We start from the raw sequence: 26957 nt of genomic DNA on the forward strand, positions 1-26957 counted from the left end.
TTGAGAGTTTTGTGAGAGTAATTCATGTTGTAAAGGTTCTGAAGCTACGTGTTACTAGGAAAGCATGAGTAGGAAAAGAAGAAACATGACTTTGAAAGGATGAATGCCTTAGAGGAAGTATTGAAGCATCTAATCTTGAATCATTTTAATTGGCCTTGATAGAGTCCTGGAATAAAACTAAAATAAAAGAGTGCTCCTTATACTTATGACGACAGAGCGTGGGGTTCCACCTCCCCAAAATCTCAGGTGTTTTGCACATTAGCTTCCTGCTTAATTTCTTGTCACAGGTTTCACACAGAAATGAGATCAATCCCTAGGTGGTTGGGAAGAAACATTTTTTTGCTGAACTTTTCCCACGTAGTCTTTCGCAAAGAGAGCACAGATGTGAAATCCTTGCTTGTGCAGCTTCTTTGTAAGGACTTCTCTATTTCCAGCCATGTCGGTGAGAGGATCCACAAAGCAGCCAACAATGCCCCCAGCAAATAAAGGATAAGCAAATGAAACCAAGGCAAATATTTGATTTCCTCTTCTTCACCACCCTCTCAAATAACTGCTTAAATTCAATCTCAGAGGTCTGTAATGCCTATAAATTCAAGGAATGCATCCTGTAACAGAAAGGAAAACATCAGGCCATACGGAAGAAAATTTAGCAAGTACGTGAGAGAATTGTTTTGCAGACTCTTCCTCTCATTCAGTGGAACGAGCAGGATCTGTCCTCCTGGTGGGCAGTGCCTTAGCTTGTCTAGCAAAATAGTCAAGTTATTTATTTTGTTTGTTTATTTATTTATTTATTCAGGAGACTAAGCAGGAATTGCCATTCATGAAATGTTTGCTCTAGAATCTGCCTGCTGGCTTTTTTTTTTTTATTAGACAAAATGGGTTGTTACGCTCTATTGCCTGGTTGTTTCTACACTTACTAATGATACAGATTTTTAAATCTAAAGAATAGGCATAATTCAGGCAATGGTAATGCAAGCCCTGGCTAAACAGTACATTAGCTTATTCCTGAGTAATTTTAATTCACGTCTTCAAACTGTAATCATAGTGAACATAGCATTTGGCAGATTCAGCATGTCAGTGCTTCAATTCCTTGATGATAAAAAGGTCTCTGTTCTGAACAGGTTATAATTACTCTTCCTTCAGTTAAAACTCTGCTCATCTGGGAGGAAAGAGCTGGGGATTTTCACTGTGCCTTGCAAGGTTTCCCTCTGCTTCACCTCCCCCCCTCGAGATGGAGAAGCCTTGGCTTGGTGTGGTTTTGAAAGATGAAACTTCTTCCAGTGTCCTGGATGAAATACATTATTGGTGCGTGCACCACACAAAACAGTACTGCAGGATTTTAATTAGTACTGTAGGATTTAATTAGTAATGAGGGCTTTTAAAAGTAAGCATTACTAAATGCATATTAATGCTTTTACCAAACGGAGTAAACCTGACTGGCACAGGCACCGCCACATTTGTAGATTAAATACCTGCTCTTCCCCTCACAGGTGGATTTGCTGAGTTCTCCAGCTCTTTCCCTGGTCTCTGTGAAGGAAAATCCACACTCATCCCTACTTGCATTTCTCAACCCTGCCTACCTGTTTCCAACACTGGCCCAACTAGAATCCTGCCTCATCTCTACCTTGGGTGTCAGCGAGATGTCCTCAACAAGGTGAGCATCCTGGGTGCCATGCGGGTCCCTGGAATGAGTGTCTGATCTCCAGGGATCTCCCACCATGGTGCATCATCACAGCTGGGAAACAGCAGAAGAAAAAGTGGGTGCAGGTAATGCACAAGCCATGGAAAGCTGTGGGAGAAGCAGTGATCCACGCGCCAGGTAATTCTTCTCTGGGTCATGAAACTTGGGAGTCTTTCTCCTTCATCCTGGGGCAGATGAAATGGTGAAATTCCTCAGGAACCTTGTCCACCAACAGCAAACTCTCCCATCTGCCATGACAGCAGGTCAAGTGCGTTCCTGTCACGGCTCTGGCTCGTTTCGGCAGGTCTTGGAGGTTGACACAATTTACGTTCATGGTTACAGCGGGACAAAGGAAGATCGTCTGGTTTAAGTATTCCCTTCAAGTGCTAGGAAAAAAATAGCATTTAAAACACCATGAATTGTGTAATAAGGGATGACTGCAAACAAATCTTCGTGCACCTGCTGAAATCAGGGGGGTCGTTTAAAATGAGCTTTTATGGTGGCACTGCATTAAGAAACTTTTACTGTTTCTAAGTATTTTAAATTACTGAAAATTAGTAACTTCTGCTCCTAAAGAATAGCAAAAAAAATTTAAATTAAATACTTGAAACAGTCAGCAAAGTTTTCCAATATACCACTTGTAGGATGCTGGAATATCAGATGTCTAAGAGAGCTTGTCTCAAATTCCATGGGTCTCTATTCCTATGGATATCCACAGGTGTTTGCCTCCATGAGGAGCCAGCTCACACCGCTCCCACCCTGCACCTTGGGTCCCTTCAAAGGGAATTTTTATTCCTTGTGCTGCATGTGTGCTCTTGCCTCCCGTGCTCTCTGACAGTCCTGTTCGTTAGCTGAATCCCCAACAGCCTTCATAAACTGGCATTAAAATACGTGGATGCGGGAGAGGGAAGGAGCGCTTCGCACTAGAATATTGCCCTAATTACGTGCAAAGTTTGTGTGTATGGTTTTTTATCCATGTGCAAACCTTAAGCCAGGAGCCATAATAAGCAGTCCTGTAACTGGATAAAACTGACATACTTTGACCATTTAAATTTTCACTGCTTTCTTCTGCTTTTGCTCCATCCCGGTCTGGCCATTAATAGGCTATTTTTTGATTTTTCACAGCTGTTTTAAGGGGATTTCTGACACGCAAGCAATCGTGTAGAAGGTAATCGTGATTTAGCAGAAAGCACAGAAATGGAGGGTAGTCAGCAGTCATTGCATCCACTTTGCCCTTTAAAATCTTCCTTGTCTTTACTGCCAGGCAGCAAGTCAGCCATTCCATTCAGTGATTCACTTAGGATGGATGTCAAAGCAGCTTACTACTCTTCCTACCACAGAAGTAATTTATGGTCCCCAGACAAAAGACAGCAGGAACTAAGTAATTACCAAAAAAACCCAACCCTCTTTCAGTTGATAAGGTATGAGATGTTTTTATGCTGTTTGTGTCAGCATGTCTGCAGTCCTGGTGTCATTTCCAAGTGTGTCAAAGGAAACCCTGCAGCTGCAGATACTTTGGAATTAGTGCAGGAGCCCCAGGAGCTCAGATCTGTACTTCTTCCCATGTGCTTGGGACTGAAAATCAAGGATGACTGTGTTTCCCATGCCGTATGGAGAACCACACAAATGACAGCACGCCACCTGTTCAGGTGTTCAGGAAGTTCTCGCCGCCTGGTGTCATCCCTGACAGTCAGGGTTTTGGAAGTTTTTCCACTGGTGACCTCCTAGATTTCTTACCCATTTTTAGGACAAATACAAATCTTTCGATTTCAGATCTACTAATTTTTTTTAAACATTTTCCTTTTTCTTGGGTATGCCAATTGTTGGCTGCACTAAACTGGACCCGAGTGCCAGTGGCTCATCTACCTCTTATCTACATCTTCAGATTCCATGTTTGCCTCTGGAAAATTCAAAACGGTTTCCATCTTTAATACCAGAAAATATTAAGAAGCTGTGGGAACAAATTACAATTTCTACCTCTTAGAAGTTGATGTTTTTACCTCTTGATGTTTTCCCCAATACCAGCAACTCCCATTTTCCCGGGTTTACCTAAATCAGTTTCTGGATTTAACTATAAGTTAAATCCTTTAACTGGCACATTGGAAACACAAATAATGGATCTCTGCTGCTCTTCCTGCAACATGCTTGGCTTCTGGGAAGCCTGGATCCTGCACAGGGGCACTGGGCAGAGCAAGGAGGGTGACTGGCTACACTGATTGCCCAGAAACACATGGCAAGAGATCTGGGAAGTAAAGAACATTCGAAAGCAGAGGGCCAGAAACAAAAAATCAGGGGCGAGTAGCAAAGTGCTGCCTCTGTTAGGACAGTCCAGGAGCTGGTAAGTGGCTACGTTTGCATCCTCTGGTTTCTTGCTGGGGCTGCTTGGGACAGGAAGTCAGCTTTCTGCTAAGATTAGAATAGCTCTTTTCTATTCAAATCCAGATTTAAAAAAAAAAAAAGGCTGAAAAATTCTAGTAAGTTTCCCCAAACTTAATATTGACCTTATTTTTGCCTTTAGGTGCTGTGAGTTCTTATGGTTCCTTTGATTCACTAGTCATACCAATTTCTCTGAAATCAAATCATCTCAAAAAGAAACTCCTGATCAGCACTACTGCTTGACCTGATGAATGAAAGGTGTGAATTTTCATCGGGTTTCTCAAGATGAGCTTATCTCTTCAGAATCTTTATAAGCTTATCTCTGAGTGCCTGAGTAGGGAAATGCTTCTGTTGTTGCAGAACAATCTGTATTCACGACCTTTTCAGAACAGTAATGCTCTTTACCATTAACACCTCCGCTGACAATGCTTTATTTAGGAAAGATGTGCAGCCATCAAGGCTTGGGTTCTGTCCTTCAGCAAAACTAACGATTCCTTCAGGAAAGTCTTAGGAGAATTTTAATATTTTTTGCATATTTATTTCTAATTGCTTAATTCTGAAAGCATTCCTATTTTTTCAGCGTTGGAATGCTAAAAACCCCCTAAGAGTTCTACGAGAAACGTTTGCTTGTTTTGGGTCTCAGTGTGCTACATTTTCCTGTGATAGACTGGTGACATTGCAAGTTTTTACTTTTACAGAAGATCTTCCTTCGTCTTTGTGGAAGAGAGAAAAATTGCATTCTAACCTACACAGGAGTTGGCAGTGTCCTTTCTGAAAGCTAGCGTGACAGAAAGCAATCTGTAGTGTGGTTGTGGGCCTGAAGGAGCTTCCTTCTCACACCTCATGGCTCGCACCAGCAATTAAAATGTAAAACTTTCTGCCTTCCCGCTCGCGTAACTATTCTTTCCTTCCAGACCTGGATTTTATTTCCTGGAACAAAAGAACATTTCAAGGTGCTATTAATTTTCAGATTAAGCAAGTCATGAAATGTAAATAAGCTTACAAAAGAGCATTTACCTTCTTTTTACGGAGTTGTTAGTATTGGGATTTCTGGGTCTTCCTCCCATCGTAATTCACTTTTTCCTCTTGGGTGCCTCACAATGAGGGCTCTGTTATGGTTATTACACTGGAGCATGTCACAGTGGGAGTGATTGATTCTTCAGAACAGAAGGAAGCATAACTTCTTTCTATAGCCTCAGTCTGAAAGACAAGCGCTAATATTTTGGGGTGGTTTTCTTGGCTTGTAGATTTCGGGCTTGGCGTCCGCAGCCTTCTTGTTCCATCTGAATAATCAATCCCACATCCAAAACCTGGCTTAACTGTGCAGTGGTGATGGTTGGACTGTGCAGCCCATCAATGGGTTTTAAAAGAAATAATAGGGTTTTCTGTTCTTCCCAATTCATCACCCCCCCTTGGCTATGGCCTTAACAAACCTGGCAGTCCAGTAATTGTTTCCCAGGATTTGCTGCTGAAGAGCTTTGGGGTCCTGGAAGGGAAAAGCTGTGTGGTCCAGGACAGTGAGGAGGGGACGTTGGGGATCAGGGGTCTCCCTGGCACATGTAAGATACCAGGAGTCCAGGTAGTGGCCTGTGCCAGGAATCCCATTCCCACTGGACAATTCCCAATATTCCCGTATTTCCTCACAGCACTCCTGCTTTTGGGCATGTGAGTGTGTGAGAGTGGAATCCAGGCATGGAAGGTGCTGCTGTGGAAGGCATGCAGGGCTGGAGGGAGCTTGGGGCTTCAGCTGGGGGGCATGAAGGAAGGGAGAGGAGCAAGCTGGGACATACCGGAATTTGCTGATGAGAAACAATCTGCTCCCTAGCAGAAATTCGTGTAAATTCCCTGTTTACAAACACTGTTGGCTGGACTTTGTGCACTTTCCTCTGCAAGTGGCTGATGCAGAGTCCCTTCTCCCCTGCAGCTCTTGGTTCTCCCTCAGCGTTTAATTTGTGCCTGGATATCCCCGTGTGTGTGTGCTCATCCCTTCTACACACGCTGTGCCGTGTGTGAGGGGTTCCTGTGCCCGACATCACATGTTAGACTGCTCTGACTGAACAAGACAGAGTTCTGGCTCTTCTGCTAAATAAACATATCCCCCTGTTTCTCCTCACTAAAAGGTCTCTATGCTTGCAGAAGGAATTTGGGGAAGAATCAATCATTTGGCTTTGTGACTCTATTTTTCTACTGGTAGCTCTCCAGTCGAAATCAGCAGCGTAAGAATTCCTTCATGCTGCTGCTCCTATGGATTGACAAACTTTATTAAATATCTGCTAGGAAAGCAAAAGGATTAAAACCAGATTTTGGATTTTTTTTTTTTTAATGTTTATTTTGAGATTACAGTTTCCATAGAAATCTGCCCAAAAGCTCCCCAGTGTTTATGTTCAGTGTAAGTAGTGTCCAAGCCTGGTATTGCGTGTCACTTACTGCCAGGCCCTCTCTGAACCACGGCAGTTTGATAAGCATTACCCTAACATGCTAAATTGCTTTTCTGTGTCAAGATGCATCCTTGGAGGAGACTGGAGGGTTTGCACTAGAGCCATCTCTACTTTTCCAGCACTTCTTCCACATGTTTTTGCAGACTGCATCACAAACTACTTTGCACAGCTCTAAATACCATGCATATGGCAACGTGCAGAAAAGAGGCCTCTCTTTTATTTCAGTCATGAAAACTGACTTGCTTAAAAGCCCAGTCGACTCTCAAGTGTACACTGAGTGTCTTTGCTTGTTCCTGTGCCATTTCTCTGAGAGGCAAGAGGCCTAGAGACTGAAAACTGAAATTGTACATCACAGAGCAGGATTCCTGTAAAATGCCACTCAGCGCTGCGTGGAAATGGTTCCGTTCAAGATCTTCATCTCTTTCCTTGAGGGTTTGGAGAGAGTTTTGCACATTCCCTTAGAAACAAGAAACTCCTGGACTTGAGAGGTGACTGCAGGAGGCATCTATTTCATTTCCCATTCCCCACCAATATCTGTGATGGGGCAGTTTCAGTCCTAGATATGTGATCTGGCAAACACATGTCCAGGTCAGCAAATCGCATGTGGGAAGTGTTTGTTGTCAGCTTGCATGCTGAGAATTGAAACCAAAGCAGCAAAAAGTTCATTCTCTTGGGAATGATGCTTCAGAGTTGGAGTGGGTATTCTACCATTACTTCTGTTCTTCGTTAACCTTGTTTTTTATGACATTTGCAGTCCAAATGTTATTTGGACACCCTGGATGTCTCGTTAGGAGTCGTTAAAAGAATTCAAAGCTTTTTCCTAGAAGGATGTCCCTTACACAGCTAGAGCAATTCCAACACAAGTTTTAGTTTGGTCTTTAGCTTTTTTAGCTTCTCCAGGCTTAATCTTCCTCTCCTTCCTAGGAGCTGATGCAGCAGAACGACATTGGCTACGTCCTGAACGCCAGCAATACTTGTCCAAAGCCGGATTTTATTCCAGAATCCCATTTCCTCAGAGTGCCTGTGAATGACAGCTTTTGTGAGAAAATCTTGCCTTGGTTGGATAAATCAGTCGAGTTTATAGGTGAGTAGAAGATTTTAATTCTCTCTCTCTCCAACAGTGTTTGGGTTGCTCTGTGTGTCTGCCGTGCTGTTTTGGCCGGAGAAGCCCCGACTGCTTTCTGGGTGGTGTGAAAATACCCTCAGGATCCGTGGACATCATCAGCATCGCTTCTTGAGCCCAGGAGCAAAAAGTGGGGAGATTCTGCCACTGCATGTTCCAGCATTACAGAACAAAGACACTACAGAGCTGCTTTCAGGCAGCCTGGAACATGCCTGATGTCTGTCTGCAGAGAGTGGATTAGAAATTTGGGCATACACCTTCTCGTCTTTACCTTTCAAAAGTGAACTGGCCAAATGGTTCCATCACGAATGCTTGCTTTTCACTTGTGTGTAAAATCAGAAACGATCACCTTTCCCAGACATCTAAATAGGGCTGTTTATGTGCACATTAAAATGAGCTATGCTGTGACTGCAGGATGTTTCCTGTGTGTAGTCATGTTTTTTCTGGACTCAATGCCACTACACAGTGCTAGAGAAAATAAGTGAGTTTTGTTTCAAGCTTTCATGAGATTTGCAATAATTTTCAATAACAGTGCTTTCTTTGCAAACTTTTCATTCTGGTGTGATGCTGCTGAGTTTGACAGGTGCCAATTTCTTTTTGCCACGTAGAAAAAGCAAAAGCATCCAACGGCCATGTGCTGGTGCACTGCTTAGCTGGGATATCTCGCTCTGCCACCATTGCCATTGCATACATCATGAAAAGAATGGATATGTCCCTGGATGAAGCTTACAGGTAGGGATAAATCTTCCCTTCCTACTAACTCTTGTGCCTGTTGCTCTGTTTTTAGGGTGGATGATAAAAGGTTCTGTGATCAAGGGTAGATGCAGATGTTTTACCTGGCAGATCACTGGCAGCGCTTGTTTTAAGCATAGGTTTCTCCCAGAAACAAATTAATGGTATTGAATTGATATTATACAGCTAAAATTATTTGCCCACTGCAGAATGGTCTTTGATCCTAGCAGGCAAATACACGGAATGTAAACTGCCTATTCAATGAAAGTGTCTTGTCCTGCTTCTGGCCAGGACGGGGTTCATTTCTTTGTTGCTCTTGAAGTCAACCAAAAACTGTGGGAGAAAGTACTTTGAAGTATCACGTCATTTGGCATTTGGTAATATTTGTGGAGACCCCCTTCCCTTTCCTCCTTTAGAGTTCCCATTTTTTTTTCTGTGCTTGGATTGTGAACACTTTCCTACCCGCCAGGTGCCTTGGTTGCTGCTTACCGTGACTTCTGTATTTAATTTAGCCAACCGCTTTGTTGTGTCGTACAGAAAAGGATGGTTTTCTTTCTGATGGGCTCCCTGGGCATCACTGTAAGGAGTTACACAGAACCCATCTGAGTAACTGCCCTGGAGCAGGGGGAGAGGAGCCCCTTTGGAATAACCTGTGTGTTTGTTACTACCGTCCCTAAAACAGGGATGAGAGGACAGAGAGATGAGCACTGCGTGTTGCCACGTGGAGCGTGATTTCCACAGAAACTTTTCTTTTAAACTGTTGAATGTTGTTATGTGTGCAGTGAAAAAAACTGCAGGGAAGAGGTGCCTGAGCTGCAGCTCTCTCCTGCTGTGTTTGGACACTTCCCACATTTCTTTACCGGGCCTGCTGGTAGCTTGGGGTTGTGCAGGATTTCAACATGGAACGGATTTGGTTAAGAAGCCAAAAGCTTGGTTTTTCAGATACAGAAAACAGGCTTGGATTACACTGGATGTGGACAGATACTGTGCAAGGTGTGAGCTCAGTGGAAAAACCTGCCTGGTCTCAGGCTGTAGTGGCTGAGGGCGGAGCTGTAGAGAACTAAACACTTCTAAAACGCACACACTTCAAGGAACTTCTTCAGGGAGCTTCTAAATTCCTCCATGAAATCTCTGCGTTAAATTCTAGTTTGCATCTTACCCAAAAGCATGAACGGAGTGTGAGGGATTAATCCCACCAAGTCTTTTTCTCTTAGCACCGAGCAACTGCTGTGAAATTTAGATTATATTTCATCATATTTCCTTTGATATGGCTCGGGGAGAATCGTCTGCAGGACATTTCACTCCTTGGTTTGGGATCTCTTGTTGGCCAAGCTTAAAAGAAAAATACTTCTTTTTGAATTAGTGGAAGTCATTAGATAAAATGTTTGTCTGATACTATTACAAAAAGAAAAAGGTGATCCTATTACTCGAAGTCAAAGAAATAAACTTTTAAAATCTTCAGTATAATGAACTATTTAACAGAAATAAACACAAAAATTAAACACTATCCACGATTTCCAATTGGAAAGAATAGTGCATATTTTGAGATTAAAAAGCTTGCAAAGCTTTAAGACTTGTTAGGGGATCCAGCGTGCTTTCCCTACTCTCTTCATTTTTAAAAATTCTAGTTTTAAATTTGGGACTGCCCAGTATTTTGGAGAGAGAGGAGAAAGCGGAAAGAACAGAGTGTTTGGGAGGCTACCAGAACACAGGCAAGGAGGACCTGTTGCTTTAAGTAACTAATCCAACTACAACTAACTTGGACTGGAGGAAAAAAAAAAAAAAAGATCCATGACTATGAATTCCTGGGGAGCAAATTGCTAAAACCCTTCACATCAAATGCCAAGAGGACAAACTACAGAATTTCTCCTGAGGAGACTCCCTAGATTTCTCCATTTGCCACTGTTACACTTCTTGGTGGAAGTTTCCACTGTCAGCTTGTGCAATCTGATATTCCAGGTCATAGTGTCAGCTTGACTACTCCTAATATTGTTTCTTCTCCGGCAGATTAAAAAAAAAAAAGTACTAAAAATGCAAGTTTTGACATTTTTCATGTGCTGGCATGTACACACATACACAGGTACACCTTTCCATTTTTCTCACACTGTTCTTAATGACCGCACACTCATCTTCTGTACACTTCCCCAGACAGGTTTTATTTTTAATAGTATTTAATTTTCCCAGTGACACATTAGACGTGTGTTTGTACTAGATTTAGCTCCTCAAGGTTTCTTTCCTTGTTAATTCCCTTGTCATCTGCTTCATCATAGTTCCAGGAATGTTTCTTAAAAAAAAAAAAAAAAAAAACCAACAGAAACGAAAACTGGAGGAGGAGGGATTTGGGCAACTGTGTTTCTGCAGCCTGTTAAAAGCAGAGTACTTATTTACCTGTATTGCAGATGAGACAGGTAGGAAATATGTATTTATATTAAACTTTGAAATAAATAATAGAAATCACGTGAAAGGCAGATGGAACTGCCTTTTTTTAAACTCCATCCTCAGGTTACTTATGCTCGACTGAGCCTTTGTCCGAGTTTAAGAACAGGCTGCAGGCATTCACAACGCTCAGTTTAGGGTCATCTTACACCTGAGCAGCAGCCTCTTGAAATGATTCTTGGTTTGTCTGTCCCCTTTTATCAGATTTGTCAAAGAGAAGAGGCCAACCATTTCTCCCAACTTCAACTTCCTGGGCCAGCTTTTGGACTTCGAGAAGAAGCTCAAGAACCAGAGCGGTCAGCCCGGCCACATCAGCAAGCTCAAACTGCTGCACCTGGAGAAGAGCAGCGAGCAGGTGCCGGAGGGAGGGCAGAGCAGCCTCTCCAGCAGCCAGCTCTGCCTCTCCGCCGCCTCGGAGCTGCTGGAGCCCACGGACAGCCCAGGACACCCGGCCCCGCTGGAGGACGGCCCGCTGCTGCAGGGCATCAACGGGCTGCACGTCTCCCTGGACGCGGTGGAAGACAGCAACCGCCTGAAGCGCTCCTTTTCCTTGGATATCAAATCCGTGTCCTACTCGGCGAGCAGCGGCAGCTGCGTGACCGCGTCGGTGCAGGGCTTCGCCTCCTCCGAGGACACTTTGGAGTATTACAAACACGCGGCCGGCCTGGAGGGCGGCGGCAAGCCGTGCCAGTTCTCGCCCGTGCGGGAGGTGTCGGAGCAGAGCGCGGAGAGCAGCCCCGACACGGAGGAGGCGGGCCGGCCGCGGGAGGCGCCGTGGCCGCAGGACAGCCCGGCCTCCCGGCCACACGCGGCCGCGCCCCGGCCGCTCCTCTACCCCCTGCACCGCAGCGGCAGCGTGGAGGACGCCTACAGAACCAACTTCGTGTTCGGCCTCTCCACCAGCCAGCAGCACCTGGCCAAGTCCGCCGCGGGGCTGGGCCTCAAGGGCTGGCACTCGGACATCCTGGCCCCGCAGCCCTCGTCGCTCGCCAGCAGCTGGTATTTCGCCGCGGACTCCTCGCATTTCTACTCGGCCTCGGCCGTGTTCGGGGGCGGCGGCGCCGCCTTGCCCGCCTACAGCTGCAGCCAGCTGCCCTCGGGCTGCGAGCAGCCCGGCGCCGTGCGCCGCCGGCCCCGCCACGCCGACCGCGGCGACTCCCGGCGCAGCTGGCACGAGGAGAGCTCCTTCGAGAAGCAGTTCAAGCGCAGGAGCTGCCAGATGGAGTTCGGGGAGAGCATGCTGGCGGACAACAGGTCCAGGGAGGAGCTGGGCAAAGTAGGCAGTCAGTCGAGTTTTTCAGGCAGCATGGAAATCATTGAAGTGTCCTGAGGGGCCGGGGGCTCGTGTGAGTGACTGCGGCAGAGCTGCTTCGCCGGCGTGTGAGAGGTCCCTGTAAATCTGAAACTCTGGGTACAAAGGTGGAGGGAGGGAAGAGACGGAGGCTTTGCTGCGAGCCAGGGGAAGGTTGGTACTGCGGGGAAGTGACCACGGCCTCTGCCCGAGGAGACCAAGCGTGCTGCTGGGCTTCTTCCCTCTCCGGGAGAAGGGCAGAACATTTCACAGACCTCTCCCTGTCAGAGGAAGCGATTCCATGCAATGGATTGCACATGCTTTCAGCGGCTTTTAACAAGGAAGCTCTCTTGGTGTCAAACCCTTCCTCTGGTTCCGCTGAACCACGCTCCTGCCCGTCAGAACGAGTCCTGTTCTCCCCTCCCCGTGCCCCACGTGTTCACCAGTGCACCTTAGCCCTGACACTGAGCCAACCTCTGGAGGGAGACCTTTTTCCTGTAAGAAAAGGAGACTGGGAGCGATTCCAAAGGCCATAGGGACCGGTTACAGCAAGGCTGGTCTGAACACGCCGTTCAGACAAATGTAAATACTGGTGTAACTATTGTTCTAATGGATAGGCTTTAGGTGATTCGCTAGAGAGCTGCTTCAGAGATTAAAAAAAAAAAAAAAACAAAAAAACAAAACAAACCCAGTACCTCAAAAAATACACAAAATAAACTAGGGCTTTATGGCTGCCACATGCTGGTAGTCAGTTCAGAAGCAATGTGAACAAGTAATGACTGGCCACGTTTGACTTTTTTTTTTTTTTAAAGCTGTCTACGCACAAGTGTTTCAGTTGGCTCAGCAGCAATTCTGAAAAGATGAATGAACCGTACTTCGGACTGTTTCCCTCAGTCTTTTGATACAGTATTTGTATTTTTGATACGAAGCTGGCTTCTGGGAGAAGGGTAGCTGCTTTGGCTTCTAAGCTATAAAGGAGTGGTTGATAGCTAGAGCTACATGCAAGAGAAAGTGGCCACGACACGCTTTTCTTGCCCATTAACAATTCAATTGCTGAAAAACAATTCAGATGTTTGGGGGTTTTAAGGTAAAAATGAGCTGGCGTGGGCTTTTCTCCTTAACTGAGCAGTTCCAGGGTGGAACTGCAGACGCTCAAGGCTGCTCCATGTCCTCAGCACCCCAGGGCAGACACCTCCAGCTCCAGGAGGTGGCACAGCCCTTCCCATGTTTTTGACTTCGACCCAGCTGCTTCCCCTCCCACCTTGGCTGCTGCTCACCTTGGGCTAGGTGTGCCATGCGGGGTTTATGGTCAGCCAGGGCTGGTACCAGAGCCACTGTGTAAAGCTGCATCCTCCCTGCCCCTCAGAACGCGTGTGTTGAGGGGAAACGATATTGTTTTGTCCCATTTCAGTGCAGGCAGCTGAAAACCGTAGTAACAAATTATTAACCCTGGCCAACAGCTTTAAAAAAAAAAAAAAAAAAATCTGTCAGCAGCAAACTGAAGCCCTAATTCAAGTCAGCAGCTTGGGTTATGTGTGGGTTTTTTTTTTTTTACTGTAAGTTTAGCTAGTTTGTGACTCAAATCTCAGGTTTTACTATATTGAGAAGTGGAGAAGATTTCTGTCATTGTTTTGTTTTGCGGCTAGGATGTGACTTTAATTTCCCGCGACGGACCGTTGAAAATAGCACTGAAAGCTACAGCATTGATTAACTTGATCCTAAAAAAAGAAGTGCAAAAGGCACAGAGAGAGGAGTCGCTGAGGCCTGAGGCTCCTTGTGCTGCGTGTGCAAGAGGCTGGACAAGGGCCTGGGCAAGGGAGAGGCTGACATCACCCTGGACACTGTGTCAGGTGCTGGCTGTTCACTGAACGTGCCGCCACTTGTCTCTGTTTACATCTCCAGTGGAAGTGATTACATCACAACTGTTTTCAGCTGTGTGTGTGTATTTGCCTGTGTGAACAGCTGAACGGGGCTCCTCTCAGCCACATTTCAGGAAAAGCCCCGTGGCTTTGATTTAAAGCAGTTAATGGGAGTTAACAGGTATCAATCCCCAGAGGCAGATTGGGATCTTCCTCTTCTGTGCTCCTTTCAGACATGCGTGTTCTCCCCTTTTTTTGTATGTTTGGAGTCGGTTTGGTTGATGGTCTTCTGAGGAACTGAAATCTGGTCTTGTGGCTCCTTGTGATTCCCAGGGTGGTCTGGATGAATCCAAGGTGTAGGCTCAGTACTTACAGGGGGCAGGTTCCCTTAGGAGGAAGCCTTAAACCCCGTGTCCTGCACAGGGTGGTGCCCTGGCTCATCCCTGAACTAGAGTCCTGTCCCTGAACAATACTGGAAGTGGTTTGCAGAAGTCTGGAAAGCAAGGTGGAGGATGTGAGAGGGGAAAAACGTGTACATGTTCACTATGAATATAACGAATGGCATTTGGTGTGTGGCACGCTCGGCATGTTTGGTGTACGGCAAGCTGGTGAAATGGTTCAGAGAGATGTGAGTTTCTCATCTTGTTGTGTCATGAGCATTACCTGTATGTTATGGTGAAATAAAATCAGAAATGGTACCTGTTTATACGGAAGGCTGAGGAAGGAGTCGTGGAGTGTTTTACGTGCAGCAGCCAGGAGAGCAGGGGCCTTGTCCTTTATGGAACACCCCCGTCCCTGCAGGTGGAGCAGCTTCAGATCACTTCTCACGAGCAGTGGTGATTTTACAGCACCAGTAACCAGGTAGGCTCTTACCTGTCCCTCGTGATCCCCCTTCTTCTGCTCTGCAATAACACCTTCCACTAATCCAGGTGTGGGTAACCTGCTCCTCAGGCAGCTGGGGAGGTAGGTCTTGGTGAAGCAAGTATTTCAGATTGTTGGAAGTTACCCAGAATGAACCCCATGCTTTTCTCTTGCCTCCCTCCCATACTACTTACTTGAAGAATAATTTAATTACTCGTTGAAATACTTGTTTTGACTGATGCTGTCAGTCTTGAAGCATTCAGAGCGAGTTCTGCTGGCTGAGATTGGAGCGCACCCCCCACTGCTGCCTCAGAGAATGGCTCACACAAATATAGCACAGATGAGAATTAAAGGGGGCTGCCGCAGTTGTATCCTTAGGGGGAAAGCTGCGAGTTTATGTAACAGCCTCTTCAAACTCAGGTGCAGTAACAGAAGCCTTTTCTGTTGAGAATTTCGAAGCACAATCCCAGAAAGGGAAATGCAAAATCTTCAGCCTCTCCAAAAGAAACGGGACCATCAGTCAGAGCACAGGGACCAACCTTCACTTCAGCTTTCTCCACTCCCCCTGCCTGCTTTGCAGGACCTGCTCTGCTCCTGCTCCCTCCATCCCTGGCCCTGCCACTGGACAGCTCTGAGGAGAGACAGTCTAACTCCACCTTCAGTCAAAACCCAGGGGGCAGCTGAAATCTGCCTCAAGCATGTCATCAACACTTCATTTTCATTTCACTGCCCGGCATTACTGGGAAGAGGTCCCCGAGGTCACTGGGCTCCTGACTGTAACCATCGCAGTGACATTCCTAGAATGAAGCAAACTGAAAACAGAGCAAACCTCCCCCCAGCAGGGATCGGGCAGCCCCGCTTTTGAGGGGGCTGGGGAGGATAAATATGGTAATTAGGTAAACTACTGTCTTTATTAACTACTCATCAGCTAAGTGCCTCAATAGGCTGTGACTCACAGCACAAGTTATAAACTGACTAACAGAGAAAGTGGGGGCATGAAGAGCCCAGAACAAGGGGGACAGCAGCAGGGTCCTATGAAGACTGCTACCTTTTAAATACAAAATCACTGCGATTCAACCGTCTTAATTAACCAGCCACACACCCAGCTAGTCTGTATTTGTTATTAAACTCTGATAAAAGTAGTTATTCCAGCACTTTTAGACAGTGTAACATACACAGTACCAAATCACATTGAACACACACACGCACAGCTGAGAATTCAGGTAGAACAGTGTTCCTAATACATCTGGCAACAGCACTTTCCCTTTGAACCCTGCCTGCGAAGAACTTGTTGGCCCTCAGGCCCAACTGGTTGCTCTGAGGTGAACTGGAGTGTTTCTGCAGTACAGCCTTCAGCTGATTCTGTACTTGCAAGAATATTATTACGAGTCACCATAAATAGAAAAGGAAAGGGAGCTATTTCTTGCCTTCTGCAAGGCCCACCCCTCTGGGAAGGGGCTGCTCTCCTGGCATGTAAAATGCTGCCAAACACTACTGGAGCTCTGGCCTGCTGCAAGGGATTGCTCACTTTGAGGAATGGATTTCGGCTGCCATGTCCAGGGACCCTCGCCACGCTCCGCCGCTGAACAAAGCCAAAGTGTGACACTACAGGCAACGAAGAGGCCATTAAAAACACCCCAAAACAAAAAGAAACCCCCTAAATTTCCCTGTTTCATTATTCAGCATCACGTGTGCACGTGAGAGTTCATCACCATTTTGCTGGTGATGCACAACATCCCGTATTCACACCGGACATCAGTGCCAAGCAGAACTGGGACAGCATCGGGGAGGAAAAAAGCCAACCAGCATTTATTGTCATTCTGGGCACATGTTTCCTCTCAATCCCGCAGAGCAGAGGCAGGCCCAGGGCAGCTGAAATCGGGCACCTCCATGGCACACAGCGGGTGCAAAGTCAAGCTGAGCCACGCCTGCACTGCCCAGACACCGCAGCGGGAAGTGGGAATGAAGAACGAGTAACGAGGCAACTGGAGAAACGACGTACTTGGAAAAGAGCCACACCAAAGGTTTTAATGCTGGAGCTGTGGAACACGGAGCGTGTAGGAAGCTGAACAGGGTAAGCACCCATAAAGCATGGAGAGCTCAGCCACAAGGCTGGCAATCAAAATACCCTCTGGCAGCTTGGGAACAGGAGGGACGTTACAGCAGTACCTTGGGAAACTACTGGCACGCAGTGTGAGAGAGGGGCTGGCTCACACAACCAACGGGCCCTTGAAAACCTGTATTTCTACTCCCTCTGTGTAAAACCCTGGGGGAAGGGAAAACACACTTTAAATACTTAAGTCTGTTTAAATATATTTAATTTAAAATACATATATTAAAAAACAAAAACACAACAAAACCACAAAACCTCTTTTCTCTCCCCTTCAGCAGAACTGCCCTGCAGGTAGGTTGGCACTTTAGCACCGTGTCAATGCATTCAGTGACAAAAACAACAGAAACAACAAAGCAAACCTGGCTCTGCGTGGGCAGCACAGTGACCAGAGTGAGACACAAGGAGCACCAGTGGCAGCACAACGGGGGAGTTGCCACAGCAGAGGCAGGGGAAGGGCCAGAGCAGCTCAGGGCAAAGAGGAACCACAGCTCCAGCGACTCGTCCTGCTCCCCAGCTTTTCACAAGATCACGGATCAAGAAGCTCAGCCCGTACCCCAGACCACACACACCCCCGCAGAAAGCAGAAAAGGGCAGCAGTGTCTGGTTTCAGGGCAGCACACCAGATGATTCCCTGTTCACAGCACTAAATTCGCGGTAGAAGCAACAGCTGGTACACTCGTGAAAGATACCTGAGGCCTCCTCCAAGAGCACTTGGCTTGGCAGAGGAAATTCCTAAGCGGAAAGGTGATTCCAGTCACATCTCCAAGCTCCTGCTGAACAGCGTGGGAGGGAAGGGTGAGTCTCCCCCTGAGCATCACCTGCATCTGAGCCGAAGCTGAAAGCAGCATGTGGAGAGCAAAGCCAACAAGGAGCAGCCAAGCAACAAAGAGCGGCTGGAGAAGACGTGGCAGGGCACGGCTCCCCCTCAGCAAGAGGCCAAAGACTTACAGTTCCTGAAGGCAGTGACAATGTTTTGTATTAAAAACTGTAAACCATCGTTCAAGGGCAGGTAGAGGTGCATGCCTCTTACAGTAGCCATACCTGTGGCATGAAGGCGATGACGTGTCAGCATCGGGAAAGGTTGGCCTGCACATTTCAGCTCTGATTTCTTTCTGGTTCAGTTATTACACCTTCCACAAGCTGCCCTTGCTGTTCAAGAAGCTCTGTCTGTGAGGCCCAGCAGCGCAGGCGCAAGCTTAAAGACCAGTGTTCGCAGGAACAAAGGTTTTCTCCCATTCTCGGCCCAATGCCTTGGTGTTTTCTGGCAAATGAGGAGGGAATTGATTTGCAGCACTAGCTCCTGCAGCCTTCAGCTGGGAATAGGATTCCTTGGCCCTCATTAGCACTGCAGGGAGCAGTGCTTTCATCTGATACCTAATGGCCTGAGGCCAAATGTACAAGCCTCAGAGAAGCGTCTTACAGGAGAGAGCATCTGCCCTGAGATCCAGTGTCAGGATCTTCCCACTGGCACAGGCTTCCAGCACACCAGGGTACGGGACACTGATGATCCTGTCTGGCAGACAGCTGAATGTTGCACATTTCAAACATCCAGACAGCATCATCTGGACAAAGAGGACAAAAACGCCTGCAGCTGCTATTTAAAGCCGCTGAATATTGCCGTGTGTCTGACGGTGGCAGAGACACATTCCACGATGGACACTGAAGACCCACAAGGGTCTTGAACAAGTCTTGACACGGCCACGACAAGCAGCTTTTCCTGGGTTAAGTCTCATGTAAGCTTTTAACAACAGTCCAAGGGTAAACCATGGCAGGAAGCTCGAACAAGGATGGAATTCTGACGTTTTATCCCGGGCAACACACAGCACGTGCCTATGCACCTACAACTGTGTAAAACCTCTGGGGTGGGAGCAGCAGGCAAGGAGACCTGCTGCCTTTGCTAAAAGCCCTCCTGCTGAGTCCCCTGCTCTCCCTGAAGCAGTCAGTCCCACTTCCCAGGGCATCGTTCCAGGGGGCTTCACTTCTACAGGACTCTGCTTCTAGATAGCATTCAGCAGGCCCTGGGATCCGACCACCACCATGGCTGGGATGCACGTCTAAGTTGGCTGCTGTCAAAATGACAAAAATTCACACCACGTGGCCCTTGGGAAAGCGACAAGAGAACAGCCTGTTGCTTCTTGCCACCAGGTAGTAATTAGTACAGTCAAAATCCTACTGCACTCTTGCTTCCAAGCGCCCAGAGACAGCCTTTTGCTTAATAAATGCTCTTAAGCACTAAGATGTACTGCAGCAAGTTGCCTTTGGCCCAAGTGACCCCACCTTGTGCTGCACTGGAAGCTGGGTTGTGCCTGACTGTCCTCACTGCTGGAACTGCACCCCTGACACACAACAACCCTTGGGGTTCACGGGCTCTTCAGCCTTGGCTCCCCTGGGAGGAGGCAAGAACTGTCCTGCTGCCTTTGGAGCAGGGGGCTGGGAAGGGCCCAGTGGTTTCAGTCGTTCAGCAGCGTGCCACAAACCAACGCAAAGAGCCAAAGGACTTGTGGTGTCTCTCCCCTCCACCCCCAAGCACTTGAAGAAGCAGCTGCACCCCACTGGTAGAACAGACAGCACCAAGGTAACTAAAAAAAAGACACCTGGTGTCCAGCTTTGGGATGCAAAGTGAGCAGGTTGTACCGGTGCCTGTCAGAGGGACACCAAGTGCCACCAGCTGGGGCATGGGGACATTGTCAGGGCAAGGGGGAGAGGAACACTACGGTTTGCTTTACATTGACGTACGTATCTAGAACAGTTCCTCCTTTACAGCCTCATAAATTAGTGAGCCCACAGAAACAGGAGCCTCAAGGACATGCCAAAACCCAGCCGTGCAAACCATATTAATTATGATAATGGCCAGATTTTAATAAGCCAGTTCCTGGCTCGCACACGTTCACCTATGAAACACACATATTTCCAAGGCCAAGGGATCTCAGAAATACCTTCCAGCCATCTAACTGTCTAAATCCCAGTGGCACAAAAAAACATATCAGAGGGTTCGTCACACCCCATATCCCTTTGAATTTTTCTAGTAAAAAAAAAAAAAAAAAAAAAATCGGACGAAAGGAAATCCCTCCTGTGTAAACCCCAAACAGTCACAGCAATGAAACCAGTGTGTCTGCACAGGCGGTGTGGCGGCACAGGAGACAGGAGGGCAAGAGGAGGGAGGGGAGGGAACAGTAAATCATCTCCTCCGGGGAGCTCCTGGATTCCCGGCTGCGCGGCTCCGGTGCTGACGCCGCTCTCCCTCCGGTGCCCTGGCGGAGTCCGGCGGCAGCGCTGCCCGCTCCCAACTGCTGCCAGTGCAGCCTGCTGGAAGCACCTCCGTGCCCACCGCGGAGCGGGAAGGTGCGCTAGGACCTCAGCTCGCGGTCGGGCTTCATGGAGAAGGGCTCCAGGCGCTCGCCCTCTGGTAGGAGGCTGTTGAGCCGCTCCATCAGCGGCACCGTCTGGTCGATGCCCATCTGGATGCGGCGCAGGATGGCAGACATCTCGTTGACCTTCTGGATCTGCTCCGCGTACTTGGCGTACTTCTTCTGGCGCTCCTGCATGAGGCTGTAGAGAGTTTCCACGGAGAGGTCCATCTGTGTAAAAACAACAAGCAGGGCAAGGCTCATCAGGACAACTGCTGCAACCACCCTGGACGCTCCACGGACGGGAGGTAACAGACAGGTACAGAGGAGCTCCTGGGAAGGGACATAACCAGTTTGTCACGGAATGGCATGATTCGTGGTTGTATACCGGGGAGGACATACGATGGCCTCGGTTCTCTGCCTAAATCCCTGATCAGAAAATTCCTCATTTGCAGGACTGAATGCCAGCAGGCGCTGCCAGGGATTTCCCAATAAACCGACACACACTTCCTCCAAGTTATCCAGACCCAGGGAACCCGTGGCCTCTGCCTAGCCCTGGAACTATATTTTCACTGGAGATGGTTCATTTGCAAGCATTAAACTCTACCACAGTTGCCAGTGCTAATTTTTCTCAGTTTAGCCAGGTTGCCCTGCAACTAAACCACAGCTGTTATTACCATCGTCATCTGGAAAACTCCCACCTTGAGAGAACCACAATGGATCGCTGGTGTCCCCAATTTCCCTGAAATCCAAAAATAAGGGTGTTATAAGTGACCCCAGGAGAGACATTAAGTAAATCAGCCACGCAATTAAACACAGCCAGTACCCAGACGTGGCTCGAGCACGATGACAATGACAGGAACTGCAGCGCTGTTCCTGCCATTGAGTGAGGAGGGCAGCCTTTATAATTCACAGCCCATTTTTCTGTTCAGCCAGACCTGCCATCTCCAGGCAGGATTCAGCCAGTGGCTGCCAGTGTCTTACACACAAGCCCAGTCAGATGGTTTCAGCCGTTTTACAGTTCCTAAGATATGCACCACATGCTCCAGGAGCTCGGTAGCAGGGTTGCTCCGAGCCCTCAAGCGCACACCCGAGGCTCGGCTGCTCTGGCTCACTGTGGCTGTATTAATGACCCCAGTGACTCCAGTGCTCTGCCTCTTCCAGCTGGGATGTCTTTGTGGACAGCAATCCCCTGGCTTGGCACTCAGCGCAAGCCCACAGTGGCTGGGAGTGACTGGTTGGAGAGGACACACACTGAGCGGTTTTAGCCCGTTGACACCTCTTACCACTGTTTCCCCAAAGCTTTCCCATCCAATTGCTCCCAGGGGAAGGAGGTCACTGCTCACCATGATGAAGCAGCCTCAGGGAATGGATGCTGAGAACTCCCGGTCTACCAAGAAGCACAGGCTCAAACAACAACCCTCTCCTGAAGTGTGTGACAGTCACATCGGGTGGAGGACAGTGACCGTACCCGTCACAGGGGCAGCACACATTTACCAGTGCTAAGAAAACACAAGGTGCTGACACAGCACTGAACAGGCAGGTCAATCCCCACCCCGGGGCCAGGGCTGTGGGTCTCCAGGGGAAGAGCCTGCAGCAATGGAAATGGTACAGCACTGGAAGGCCCCAATGAGGAGAGAACTCTGCCATCCCACTGGTGGCAGCAGGGTCGGACACCGGGGATAAACTGCTGTAGCTGTATGTGCTGACAGACGTCCCTTTCAAGCCCTGGGGAGGAGGTCAAGGAAAAAAACAGTTGGGCAAGAAAATACTTAAGGGAGAAACCTAAGTCACAAACAGCATTGAAAACAGACACACAAGTTTCTGCTGAGCTGTCACGGGGATTAGGGGGCATTTTCGCCCTCGTCACCTCCATCAGAGCTGCATACAGTACCAACTGACCTTTTAGTTCAATTTCAATCAAGGTCTGCAGTTTCTACTGCTCTCAGGCTGATTTTGTCCTCTTTGCCTCCGTGCTTTCCTGTGAATTCCTTCCTCCATGCCTTCATGCATGGGACAAAATAAAAACCAGCAGAGCAGGAAACTCCAAACAGAGTGGAAACAATTTAAGCCTACACAGGGGTTTCTATGAAAACCTCAGCTTAATAATTTAGTACCTTGGCACTAGCTCTGTAAAGAGGAGTGTGTAAAAAGCAGACCACCACCAACCAGCAAGCTCAATCCAGTGCCTAAAAACATCCTACCTCATTGAGAGACGGTGGCCTGGAGGGGCAGCCAGTGGGAAACCTGCCAAAAGGCAGCACGCCTCATTAAACACAGCAGCGTGGGGACCCAGGCAGAACCCTCGGCTGGTTTTGAAGTTCTCCTCCTCTGGCAGGTTCTCCACATGGCCTCACAGCACTGTACAAGAAGCAAAGCTGGCACCTACCAAGCTTTCAAGCAAAAAAAAAAAAAAAGCCACCCAAGGTCCCCCTTTCTCTCCATTCCAATAATTTCCATCTGCTGACTTTTAGGCTCCTTGTGCAAATATGAGTAACGTTCACTTCCTGGGGGGGAACGAGGGGAGAAGCTGATGCTGACCTGCAGGAGGAAGAAGAAACGCAGAGGGGCCTCCAAGCACTTTGCTACCTTTGGGCACATTCCTAAGAGCCGTAAAAAAGCTGCCTCACAAGAAAAAGGGTGGAAGTGAGTGTTTCCTATGGTTTCCTTACACCTACCATCCAAGTCTGCCTGCTGAGGGAGGCCACAGCAGCTGCACAGCCCGAGACGCCACAGGGAGAAATGAAGTGGAGCAATTGTGAGGAAAGGTCGATTTTTACTCAGGCTGAACCTGGTCCTTTAAACTATTAAAAAAAAAAAAGAAGAAAGGCAACTACATGTTAATTCCTCTAGAAAAATGCCAATGTCCCTCTCAGCTTTCCTTGAAGCAGGCCTAAATACACACTTACATCCTTCCTGCTTCCTCCCCCTCCAAGGGAGCTCCTCCAGTGCCAGACCTTGTGCTTTTACCTCTCCTGGCGTGCAGTCCCATTCCTCTGGCACTGGGATGGGGCCCTCAGATTCTGAGGGTCAGCCCCATTTACCCACCACAGAGACTAACACTGGCCTGCAGGAATCCACAATGAGCAGGGAACACCCATAAGAATCCACCTCATTCCTTTTTGATTTCACACATCCTACAGTAACAATAAAAAGCATCTGGAAAGGGGGAGCTGAGGTAGAGTCTGGTCCCTCACCTACAGCCAAGGCAGTCCAAGACACCCTGGAGGGTCAATGAGTGGATTTGCCTTCTCTGAACAGTTTCCATCGACTCCTGTGTCCCTGATTTGCAAAGCCCTGCCACGTTCTCATCTGGAAAACATGCAAGTCTCAGCCTTCCTGCCCAGCCCGGACTGGGAAGCTCAGCAAGACAGCCCACAGCCAGTAGTTCTTCACTGTCCTACAACCATCTGAGAGTGTTTCACTGAGCCATTGTTTCTGCTCTGCTTGCTTCAAGCTTCCAGGCCAGCAGAGCTGCAGACAACTCCCCGTCACCCTGAACCCACCAGATGTGAAGCAGCAGTGTCACCAGCCCCTGACAACCATCACCAGTCTGTCCTTCCAGCATCAGCACTCAGTAAGCCACAAACACCCCCAGCTTCGGGGTACAGAAGAGTTTCTGGGGAGTTAAAAGGCTGGACTCCAAGCCTGTTTAAGAAGCAACAGAACAAAGCAGAGGGCAGAGCCCAGCATGTGATGTCAGAGTCCTAATTTTCATCAAAGCAAGAGGTTCCGCCTCATGGGGAGTTAAGAAAAGAAGATGTGTTCTCAATGAAGGCATGAGAGCTCCTGATGCATGCTCTTTCTTTCCAAAAATCATTCCTCCTGTCAAAGCAGCACACCTGAGGCTGGACATGCCCAGAGCAGAAGACAGGGTCTTTCTCCCCTTCCTACATCAGAAAGGATGGAGGAGTTCCTTCAGTTTTTCTTTCAGAAGCATAGGATCACAAAAATGGACGAGCCTAAGACTCACCCTCCAGCATGACACACTTTCTTTGCACGGCCAGTGACATTCAGAATTTGTGTCTGTTTCTGTTTCAAAGCTCATGCCTCCTCTGTGGATTATCACCAGCAGGACGCTTAATTTATGCCTCAGCTTCACATTTCAACATGAAATGACATCTACTGGGCTTTTCTTTCATCAGATGAAAACAGATTAATAATTACTTCCAACAACACTTCAAGATGGGTATTTCCTCACTTAAAAGAGCCCCAGCACAGCCCCTCCTACTACACCATTCACACTGTCAGCCCCGAGTCTCCTCTGCATTCCACAGGCCCATTTGTAACACCACACCGACGAAACACAAAACCAAACTGAGGATACTGTCAGGCATCTTGCACACCATAAATTCTTGCATCCATTGAAAAATTCTTCTTGGCCCACACTGCCGAGCAGAATAAAGACATTAATTTAGCCCACAAAAAGACTGAGGTCAGCACTGGCCAATGCCCAATTCTTTTTTCAGGAGACCGCACTGAAAACAAACCAGTGCCCATGTATATACATATACACACAAACATATATATTTCTTACCTGGCATGGTTTTACAGTACCCCAGTCATGGGCACGTGAGTGTCCTAAGCTCTCAGAAACAGAGGTCACATCTCACTAGTTCAATGACTGAGAGACTGAAAACTGCAGCTATACACATTTTCCCTGCTCGCAGAACATGCAAATGCAATCAGAAGTTCATCCAACTCGGAATCGAATTTGTAGAGAGGCACTGCTGCCATTCATAACAAAACAAATGCATCTCAAAAGAGGATGTTCAGACATCCCCGGCTTCTCCAGTCCCTCCTAAAATGCCAGTAAGGCAAGAAGATGTTTTTGTTTCCCCCCACATTTAGTAATAGCCTTCACGAGCTCAGCCAGACGTGCATTTGTCCCGTGTCCTCTCAGTTCCCATCCCCTCCAAAACACACAGCTCTTAAGGTGCAATCCTTATTCCCGAGAGTTCTTTTGCTGGGACAGCACTCCGAGCACAAGGAGCCTTTCCTTCACACGGTCAGGTGCTGGACTGGGGTTAAATGAGCATCCCGCTGCAGCTGCACACAAACCGCATCAGAGAGTGGCAGGCGGGAACATGACTGCATGCAATATTAGTCACCATGTGCTGCTGTGAAAATACTTCTCAATCAACACACTGGAAACTGAAGACAGCTCCTCTTTCTGTGCTGCCTGAAAACAAATGTGCTCAATGAATGGCTTTTTTTTTTTTTTTTTTCCCTCTCTCTTCCCCTCTCTCTTTGATAATGTCACGCAAAGTCAGCACAATAGATGGTGATGACTTCCTGATGCTGGGAACATCCTCTGTTTCTCCCACTCAGCACACACTGGGAAGTGATAAACTGACTGGGCAGCTTCTGTGTCAGGGTACAGAACAGAGATGCCCAGCCACGGATCCCACCCCCCAACTCTTCAGCTTCAGCCATGAGCACATGGAGCTCTCATGGAGCTGTACAAGCTTAGCTCTGCACCTGAGTCCTTCGAACCTAAGGTTCAAACTCAGCATCTGCTGTGGCTGTATCAGACTCAAATGCACCAGATTCCTGAAAAAGCAGAAAGGAAAAAAAAAAACCTCAAAAGATCCGATTTTGCCAGTAAGCTTTCTAAACTGTCACCACTAGTAATTTCTAGCTCATTGTCTTTGGCTAATGCCTTTTTAGAGCTTTCATTTGCTGCTTTTGTAGAACAATCTGCATCCATCTAAGAAGTCACCTCTAAAATTTATCATGGCTAAGAAATGCTAAGTTACACCCTGAGCATTAGAAATGCTTCCATACCTATTCTAAATAACCAAGCTGAAGAAAAATAAATACAAATACCCCACCCAAAGAAGATTATTGCACCTGTGTGTGCAATGTTCTCACAAAACCTCTCTTTTGTGGAATAAAATTCCACAGTAATTAACAGCACATTCCTGATCTGTGTTCAATTAGCTGTTCCTGGAGAAGAAAAAAATACGTATCTGTTACAGATCTGTTGCCTAAATGATAACTAGTACAACTCTTTTCTCAGGCTACCTAATAATTCTGCTAGAAAACACAGCCTTCAATCTCCTCTTTTCCTGATTTTACACTGCTTGACACATTACTTGCCCACAACTCTCCTCTACCCAGCCAGAGCCTGAATGTTACAGGCCAACAGCAATTACAAATGTTATTTACCCTTAGGGGGTGATTTTATAATAAATTTCAGTTCTGTACTTTCAACATGTCAGAATGACTAGCTTTAAGCAAGCTGTGTTTTTTTCCCCATCACAAGTAAGCTTTGATTTGAAAAGAGATGACCACCACCGTTAATGAGACGCTGCTCAGGAAACACCACCATTCTCATTTCAGAGTGAAAACAGCCAGCATCGTTCCATTTGCGAGCCATCTGCTGTTTATTCTCAGCTTCACAGATGGGACCTGATAGCTGAAGGTCTTCTTTTCCACATGTCCCACAGAAGTCTTTCAGAAGGGAATGATATTGCTGTGTTTAGTCAGGGTTAGACACACCAGAAGAAAATTTTATTTAAGTAGAAAAAGCTCGAAAAATCTGTTCCCGCAGAATGCAAAGGAGCTGGGTTTTAACTATTTCCTGCTAAAAGGATTATCTAAGCCTCCCTCTTTTTTCTCTGAGGAACTGCAGACAAAGCTGGGTTCACAGCCCCTGACGCTGGCACTGCCCGTCCAACACATCTGGGTGCATCAG

The 26957-nt window shown here is 47.4% G+C and overlaps 2 protein-coding genes across 3 annotated transcripts in view; one reads left to right on the forward strand and one right to left on the reverse strand.

The window, feature by feature from the left end:
• DUSP16 (dual specificity phosphatase 16) overlaps window positions 1-14655 on the forward strand; it is a 60434-nt gene extending 45779 nt beyond the window's left edge. For both annotated transcript variants that reach the window (XM_066184303.1, XM_066184304.1), the window contains exons 5-8: window positions 1491-1654; window positions 7420-7579; window positions 8227-8350; window positions 10991-14655. In XM_066184303.1, coding sequence (XP_066040400.1) covers window positions 1491-1654; window positions 7420-7579; window positions 8227-8350; window positions 10991-12116 — 1574 coding nt within the window. In that variant the 3' untranslated portion in view covers window positions 12117-14655. The remainder of the gene's footprint in view (window positions 1-1490; window positions 1655-7419; window positions 7580-8226; window positions 8351-10990) is intronic.
• Window positions 14656-17098: 2443 nt separating this feature from the next.
• BORCS5 (BLOC-1 related complex subunit 5) overlaps window positions 17099-26957 on the reverse strand; it is a 52385-nt gene continuing 42526 nt past the window's right edge. Inside the window, exon 4 of the mRNA XM_066184305.1 lies at window positions 17099-20488. Coding sequence (XP_066040402.1) covers window positions 20258-20488 — 231 coding nt within the window. The 3' untranslated portion in view covers window positions 17099-20257. The remainder of the gene's footprint in view (window positions 20489-26957) is intronic.

Source organism: Chamaea fasciata, unplaced genomic scaffold, assembly GCF_029207755.1.
Source record: "Chamaea fasciata isolate MVZ Bird 193981 ecotype frontalis unplaced genomic scaffold, bChaFas1.0.hap1 SCAF_5, whole genome shotgun sequence".
Lineage (NCBI taxonomy): Eukaryota > Metazoa > Chordata > Aves > Passeriformes > Sylviidae > Chamaea > Chamaea fasciata.